Below are 8,399 nucleotides of genomic sequence, written 5' to 3' on the forward strand. Positions count from 1 at the left end.
TGGCAGATTATATCTCAGCCCATCACAAATTTGACATAGATGAGACATAAAATGTAACCTATTTGAGTTTGTATTTTGAATATACAATGGCAGGATAGTTTATTTTTAAGTCCCACACCACACAGTTGTGTATTGACAGTTACCATAGCTGCCATGTTGGGCTCTACACAAATGCAATAAAGCGTTAAAGTAATGACTTAACAGAAGCATTAATTGTTCCAGAGTTTCATCTCAAACTCATCACAGCCAGCTTGCAGCACAGTCGTCAGACAGCAGACCAGACTGTGATTTTAATACAAGAGAATGGGACTTACGGTGACATATTTAGTGACATGTACTGATATCAAAGGAAATGAAACAGCGAGCAACATAATAATCATACTGATGTTGCAGTTAGGAGCAACGATGGCATAATGGAAAGGAACGCCAGAGCATACTCAAGGTAAATGAGTAGCACAACTCATGTTGTAGTCCGGAAATTCTGATCGATCCTCCCTACCAGTTGGTGGCGGTATTGCAGAAATTCGTTATAGCAACCACCCATGAACCTCTGAAGAAGAAGGGGAGGAGGAGAAGGAGGAAGAGGAGGAGGAGGAGGAGAAGAAGAAGAAGAAGAAGAAGAAGAAGTGCAATGGCAAATAATATATAAATATTATTAATAAACACCCCGATGGACAATGTGAGTGTGGAACAAAATGAAGAAGCTGCTGCAGTTCCTGCACTTCACTGGAAATTACAACAGAATATGATCAAGCACTAACAGAAATCGCATGGAAACAGTAGAGGGCAGTAATACGCCTCGGATGCGTCTGAACTGCTGCTGGAACCAAAGAAGAAGTGCATTGGCAAACATGGCAGCGTCCTGTGTCGGCGCCTCTGATAGGGCAACAAGACTCTAAACACTGAAACTTTTCCCGTGCCAGCACTGACCCTTCGTACACATGGTGTTTTGAGCTGCAGCGAGAGCCTCTTTCAATATGTGGACGAAGAGCAGAGCAGCAGGAGCTTACCTGACAACCCTCCAGCACGTCCGGTGCTGCTGCAAACAGACGATATGGAAGAGGTCCGGTGAGATGCGCCAGCGGCGGCTCTGTAGACTCATGTCATCAGCATCAGCACCTCCATGGAGAGTCCTCTTCTTTGGCACTGATCAGTTTGCTGTGGAGTCTCTGCAATTCCTCGCATCCAACCGGTACGAATCCTACCACACACGGCACTGTGTTACACTAACGTGTGTATATATATATAATATATTATATATATATAAATATAGTATATATTATATATATATAAATAGTATCACACATGGTAGGTAAAATATCATGATAATAATCACAAAAAAGTGATGAGAATAAACGGACAGTCTGTCAAACTCATTGTAGTTCAGGAGCCTCATATAACCCAGGGGCCGGACTAGTAACACAATAGCGTATTTACCTATAACGACAACTGCAAATATTTCCCTTTGTTTTACAGCAAAGAAGCACATTATAAAAATGTTTCACATTTAATGAACCGCACTATTACATAGCATGTAAGCAAGGACATTTCTTAAGAAAAGGAAGTTTAATTTCTAGGTCTAGGTCTCAGTGTTGTATTGTGTTCACAACTAAAACTGTGTGAAATCTGGAATAGCAATAGAAGGTATTATTGAAATACAATCATGAAGTGCAATCATTTTTGCACTTTGCAAATTCATCCCGTGTCCAAATAGACCCTCTGGCGGGTTGCATTTGGCAAGTGTATGTTCTGTGATGTAGGGACGGGGCTGTGTTAAGTGGTTCAGGAAGCAATGTCGGGACCATCTAAGGTCACATGTCTGCTTCCACCTTTGTCTGTGGTTGAGGTATTGTGAGCAGACACCGGCCCCAAACACCACTTGGAGTGAATACACCACCATTTGAAGGAATAGATGGGTTACATGCATAGAGGGAATTTTATCATTTAGCCTCAATTAAAAAAAAAAAAAAACTTTGATTGATGGACAGTCCATCCATCAGGTGTTGTTTGTTCATGGACATGTTTGCATTATTTTTACATCTAGTCAAGGGTTTGGGGTGGATTATTAGGCTGCTAAAACAAAACAAGCCTATCAGAGCGATTAGGACGTCAGAGGTGGATGATTGCAGGATCCTTTCCCCAGTGAAGTAAAACCCTTCCACAACATCTTGACAAGAGAGGAACACTCTGCGGGAGGTGGACCATTACCACATTCACCTTAAAGGGAAGACTTCACAAAAAGAGCTGGATAGATAGAGACTGAAAATCATGGGTGTAGTACACGAGACAGGGGAGAAGAAGTGGTGAATGGAGATGCAGAGGCAAGAAGGCATGCAGCACTACTGGTATGTCTGGTGAGCAGGTTAAGATTTGTTTGACAAGAGCATCCCATCAGTCAGACCCAGAGGTGACTCTGTCCTGTTGTGGCAGTAATCTGTTTCTGGATCAAACGATCAACTTAACGTGATGTCAGTGTCAATACAAAATTTACTCTAATAATCCCATTTACAACAGTAGTGCTGTTCCTCTGTTCTTTTAAACCGTTCAAGTCTAGTCACATAATGAGTACCATTCTGTTGCAGGAGCTCCAGTGAAAGGGTAGTGGAGAAACTTGAAGTCGTTACATTGCCCGGCAACGTCCCTGTGAAGAGGTTTGCCCAGGAGAACCAGCTTCCACTGCACAGCTGGCCCCCTGACAATGTGGATGGACAATTTGATGTTGGGGTGGTCGTGTCTTTTGGATGTTTACTCCACGAGAGCCTGATCAACAAGTTTCCATAGTGAGCATTCCTTATCAGTCAGTGACATGTTAAAACCAGTGGACTATTGCTCTGCTCTAGAGATCCATAGGAAGTCATGCTCTGTTCTCTGTTGGCATTGTACTTGCTATCCACTGTACCCAGTGGTAGTTTAGTAGAAATTTTATTCCTGTCAATATCACACACAGCTGCCCTGCATTGATGGTATCAATTATGACATTTGACTATTCTCACCAAAGCAGTCATAGTAAATAGTGTACACACAATCTAATCTACACATAAAGCATTAAATTAGGAACTGTGTGTAAATTGTTTCTGGACACATGATCTATTGTTGCAGCGGGATTTTGAATGTTCACCCCAGCCTGCTGCCGAGGTGGCGAGGTTCCGCACCAATCTTCCACACCATACTGCACGGTGACGCTGTGACGGGGGTCACCATCATCCAGATCCGCCCTCATAAGTAAACTCATCAAAAATCTCTCAGTATCCTTCCTTTCTGTTTCCTGAATGCAAACATAAATTCAAAATGTATTCATGTCCCAGGTTTGATGTGGGTCCTATCCTCAACCAAGCGCTCCATCAGGTCCCTGAGAACTGTACAGCAGATGAGCTTGGAGTTGTCCTAGCTACCAAAGGAGCGCGCCTAGTGAGTTGTTGAACAGGCTGCTTATTTTGTCCCCTCACTAACAGCATGGTAACATAGCTGCTGTGTTTGTATTCTTGATTGCAGCTGATTGATACACTGATGACACTGTCTGAGAGAATAGCAAATAGAAGGGATCAGGGCCAGACAGGTGCAACATTTGGTAAGTACACAGAGTCATTTTGAATATAAATGAGGAGGTGGTCTTTCAGCTTACGCCCTGATTTCTTCCAACAGCCCCTAAAATCAAGGCATCCATGAGCTGGGTGGTGTGGGAGGAACAGACTTGCGAGCAAATCGATCGGCTTTATCGCGCCATTGGATCCCGGGTAAGGGGTAATGACCTGGGGCTATGTTTATAAACTACTGCTTAGGATCTGTACTAAAAGCAAATGTGAACATGAAAACCAGAAATGGAGTGCATCAAAAGATAACTAGATTTATTAAAACGTGTGTACTGGCACCTGAAGAGAATGTTCCGTTTATATGTCAAGGTACACCCATGTACCACATCTTATTCTCTACATGCCCACATTGACACATGGTCAATGAAAAACATCTCATAGATGTGGATACTTCACACAGTAGTGGCATGATCATCGTGAAAACAACTAAGTGGAAGTGTTTGTTGATATCATCTGATGTTGTCCTTGTAAACTGTGTCTCTGATGCCTGCTGCATAAATGAATTTCTTTCAGGATATCAATAAACCTGAACTGAAGAGCAGAAAGATTATTTTTTAGAACACACTTGTGGCTGAGAGGGAAGCAAAAAAAGCTAAATCTTTTGCGTAGTGGTCACAAACAAAAGAAGATGCAAGGACAGGCAACATGTTGGACATCAATTCATTTCCAGTCTTTGCTTGTTTACTCAGTCCATGTGTGCAGGGGGAGGTGACCAGAGAAGACACAGTGTCTCTACTTTTTACTGCAGCAGTGAAATATGCAGAAACTGCTTTCATACTCGGTGATGCATGTAGCATGAAGTATCAGCAGATTAGCGGATATCTTTAGGGGGTTTGTTCAGCTATTTTTTAATGCTGTGTTCTTGTTATTTCTATAAACACTGATTTTCATTTTATCACTTGGCCAGTTTCTGTTGCCTTTTTACCTCATGGTTGAGGTAACTGTCATGTGCTTTCCTTTTTGTGTGTTTTCCTTCTGTGTGTTCTGTTTTGTTTTGTCCTTTAAGCTACTGTCAGGCCCTTTTAAATAAAGTGATTTGAATTGAACGGCATTAAATATCCTCCCGCCAAGATTATTTGTAGAGACTGCAACCTTTGTGTGCAAAAGTGTGCATATTTAACGGTTATGAATGAAGCCACTGGATTTTGGCTCAGTTTTGATTATGCAAGACAGTTGAATATCATTACAATGATCCTTCTCTCTCACTCTGTCCTCATCAGATACCTTTGATGACTACATGGATGGGCAGGACAATAAAACTTCTGGATTTTGTAGGAAAAATGCACATTTCATTATCAGGTACATTTGTTGAGATCAGTTCACTTCTTTGGCATATCCAGTCAGAGTGTTTGTGAATGTTAAATCATTCTGGTCTGGGTGCAGAAAATGTGAACTCCTCATCCTCGGCCCCAAAATCAGAATGAATCAGAATACTACTGTGGTTGTCAGTATAGGTGGAACAGAGTAATAATGTAGCTAGTTAATATGTGGTGACCTGGCTTCTTTGCAGGGAGCCAAGTAACTGCTTTTTAATAGTAATTCAGCAAACCCTTAAAAACCATAGAGGAAGGAGCCATATGTTACTGCAGCGGCCTGAACGTCTGGGACGTTTTTTCATAGTTCCATATGTCACTATGAAATAGAAGTCGAAGCATTGCTGCTATAATAAACCATACTGGATCATTAAATAGTATAGAAAACAGCCATGTGTCTGTGTGAAGGGACACAGAGTTCTTTGTTAAAGGTAAACAATGATTTTTAGAAGCAGAGGCTGCACCTCAGATACATCATACAGTCATGGCGTCATCATCATGGCAACCACGTAGCTTTTAGATTTAGTATGTAGCTTTTAGGTTAAATATGCATGTGTGTTCATCTGTGTGTGTTTTTGCTGTCACTAGCCTGAGTCCATGACTCAAGTTGTCATTTATCTCTTGCATGTTTGCAGATGAAAGGAGGAAACCGATCCCTGGCTCAGTGAGCTATCAGAAGGAGTCCAATACTCTGGCTGTCTACTGTAAGGTCTGTAAAAAAAAATAAATAATAATAATGATAATTCTACTAACAGTGACCTTAACCTGCACATTTGATCTTCTTTACTCTATGCCAAAAACGCTAAATGTCATTAATTTAAATTTGTGTATTGTGTCGAATATGGCCATGGTGGTAATGCATCATACATATTCAGGAAAGGGACTACAAGCCCACTCAATGGTCCATCCTCATCAACAGAGAAAGCACTGGAGTATAGTTTAGCAACGGTGGCCCTGAAAGAAAAAGTGTCTATGTGAGGACAGTAATTCCATTTACAATAGGAACAGTCTTTTAATAAAGACCATGAGCCAAGTATAGATTCAGTGTTGCAATAACTCATGAGCCACATAGATAAAAGATAAGACCTTGTGCCTTATTTGTGGACAACCCTATATTACCACGTTTACTACATATTGCTATTACTGCTTTTAAATCATTGTGTAATTGTGTGATCTAGGGACAAAAAAGCTACTCGAACTTCCTTTTGCATTTACTCTGAGTTGTATCACCTCTATGAGAGTTGTTGCACCCTTAGCAGTGGCGCCTCTTGATCAGTTGTGCACCATTGCATTTATAAAGATAACCAGGACATGATCCCTGTCACTGCCTGCTGTGGACATAGCGTGTCTCTTGGAACAGACTGTAGGTGTGATTGTGGCTGCAGCCCATAGCTGTGCTTCGACTGTTACAATTCTGGCTGTTTATAGATAACTACGGTATAAGTACATGCAGCGGCTGTGCGTGAGCATTGTGTTGGTGTATTAATAAGAGGCCTGAAGCACTGCAAGTTCAAACAGTAACAGCTGCAACCACAAATGCATCTGAAGTCTGAGCAGTAACCATATCCAGCCTGAGCTTCATCATAATAATAATAACAATATAATAATAACTGTAGTGGACCAAAGCACCAACTGGATTAGTAAGAAAGCAAAAAGCATTGTGAGGAAAAGCAAAATATATATTACACGCTGCATGGAATGACTTTGAATAGTCTTAACCACAAACAGCATCAATGTGAAGTAGTGGAACAAATAAAGCCTAGTCTTGTTGAAAGGAAATAAAAGAATCCAGGGAAAAATAATGTCTCACAAAAGCCTGTTTGAAATAAGGGCCTGGTTGTAACAAAGTAATGTAGCGACCGTTGTTTTTTTTGTGGTACAAACATTTGTTTCCATGTGTTTCCTGTTCCAGGATGGCTGGGTGGGATTCAGGACAGTGGTCTTAAAAAAAAGACTGACAGCAACTGATTTCTATAACGGCTACCTGCATCAGACACTGCAGAAGACTGCACTCTCTGGGACAGCTGAAGGACAGTTTATCAGTATAAAAGGAGGACGTAAAGCACAACAGAGAGGGAACTCAAAGTTGTGATTTTCTTACTCCATGGGAACACTGCAAGCATGACGCCATCTAAAGAAATTTGCAGTTAATGTGTCATACTTGTCTGTTTTAAGACATCTGAATGTACAGCGCATTTATTGCATCACTGTATTGGTACTCAGTAAATAAAAGTGCTGTTGACTGTCAGATATTAATATAAACAGTCATAAATGCTTTTTCTTTTATTGATTTCTTTTAAATTTTACACAAAACGACTTGTGTATGCTTAAGTGATCTGTCAAAACTGACTGGGTTATTATCAAATCATATTGACATGCTAAACCAAGGCTGGCTGTTTGGGTTTAGTTGATCATCTACATAAAACCTGTGATGAAAATGATTTCCATTCATGATGTTGTGTGATTCTTTTGTCTTCAACTCATCCTGAAACACTACATCAGAACTTCTATTATAGTACTTTCTTGGCAGAAATACAGTAGTAGTAGTACAATAGGAGCATAGAACATTCTTGGCACATCCCTCTACATATCAAATGTTGTAATGCTTGGCACTTGATCACTAAATGGTTTTAATTTAATTTAGACAAACAAACTCTAGTCAGGTCAAGGCCTTAATGACAACCTTGAGACTTCAATCCCAGTGAACTGTGAACAAATCAGTCAGCTCAGGCTGAGATCACGTGGGTTATCAGGTTTTGCATAAAATTTCAATCTCTGATGTCAATGGGTTCAAATTAGAAGTAAAGATCGTGGCAGTCAGCACCCCACCAATCTCAAGCCAGACAGAATGTAGGAGGAAATATGAGACGAGTAACCTCCTCGGGAGTGGTTGACTCACAAAGATCAGGCTAAGAGCAGAGTGTGTAACAGTTCTTGAGGTCACAAGGGAACCCAGGGTTAGTTTACAGCCAGGATGAGGGATGCGATCAAGATACCTTTTAGGTTTAAATAAAAAGCGTGATATCTTGGAGTAGGAAAGCACTGCATTTAAACAAATGCACTTAATACTATAAGTGAAATAAAGTGGCATATTTTTGGGTCTGAATCTCAAGATAAAGTGGGTCAGATGCAGCCAGACAACGATCTTAAGACATAAGCTGTTCTATCAAAGAATGGTTAATGTTTTGAAATGTCCTTGTCAAAAACTGGATTTTAAATTCACAAACATCCTAGAAGTTGATATTATTCTGTATGGAGGAATGAGCTATGAGATTCCTCCAAGTCGAAGGAGATAAAGAAGAAAATGGATGGATGAACGCCAGATCTTGACAAGTGAAGAATACACTCCAAGAAGTGGATACAATATATCATCCAAATATACCGTACAGAAGAAATGTCATAAAAGCAATTTACAGAGGGTTCACCAAAATGTGCATATCTCTCAAGGATAGAAAGAACATATTAGACTTTGCCAAAAGATATATAAGAAAGACAA

At 40.5% G+C, this 8,399-nt stretch overlaps 1 protein-coding gene across 1 annotated transcript; it reads left to right on the forward strand.

The window, feature by feature from the left end:
- The first annotated feature begins 560 nt into the window (after nucleotides 1–560).
- On the forward strand, nucleotides 561–7,344 carry mtfmt (mitochondrial methionyl-tRNA formyltransferase). The gene is made up of 9 exons (XM_047579809.1): nucleotides 561–1,192; nucleotides 2,583–2,780; nucleotides 3,100–3,222; nucleotides 3,306–3,408; nucleotides 3,493–3,568; nucleotides 3,643–3,734; nucleotides 4,811–4,889; nucleotides 5,539–5,612; nucleotides 6,816–7,344. The coding sequence occupies exons 1-9, from the start codon at nucleotides 978–980 to the stop codon at nucleotides 6,993–6,995; spliced, it is 1,140 nt and encodes a 379-aa protein (XP_047435765.1). The 5' UTR covers nucleotides 561–977; the 3' UTR covers nucleotides 6,996–7,344.
- Nucleotides 7,345–8,399: the final 1,055 nt, after the last annotated feature.

This window comes from Mugil cephalus, chromosome 3, assembly GCF_022458985.1.
Source record: "Mugil cephalus isolate CIBA_MC_2020 chromosome 3, CIBA_Mcephalus_1.1, whole genome shotgun sequence".
Taxonomy (NCBI): Eukaryota; Metazoa; Chordata; class Actinopteri; order Mugiliformes; family Mugilidae; genus Mugil; species Mugil cephalus.

Bases quoted from the DNA above. Each gene is read 5' to 3' on its own strand.
- mtfmt (XM_047579809.1), top strand. From the start codon at position 978: ATGTGGACGAAGAGCAGAGCAGCAGGAGCTTACCTGACAACCCTCCAG. The intron at 4,890-5,538 runs GTACATTTGTTG...GCATGTTTGCAG, and splicing joins AATGCACATTTCATTATCAG to ATGAAAGGAGGAAACCGATC. The intron at 5,613-6,815 runs GTCTGTAAAAAA...TTCCTGTTCCAG, and splicing joins CTCTGGCTGTCTACTGTAAG to GATGGCTGGGTGGGATTCAG.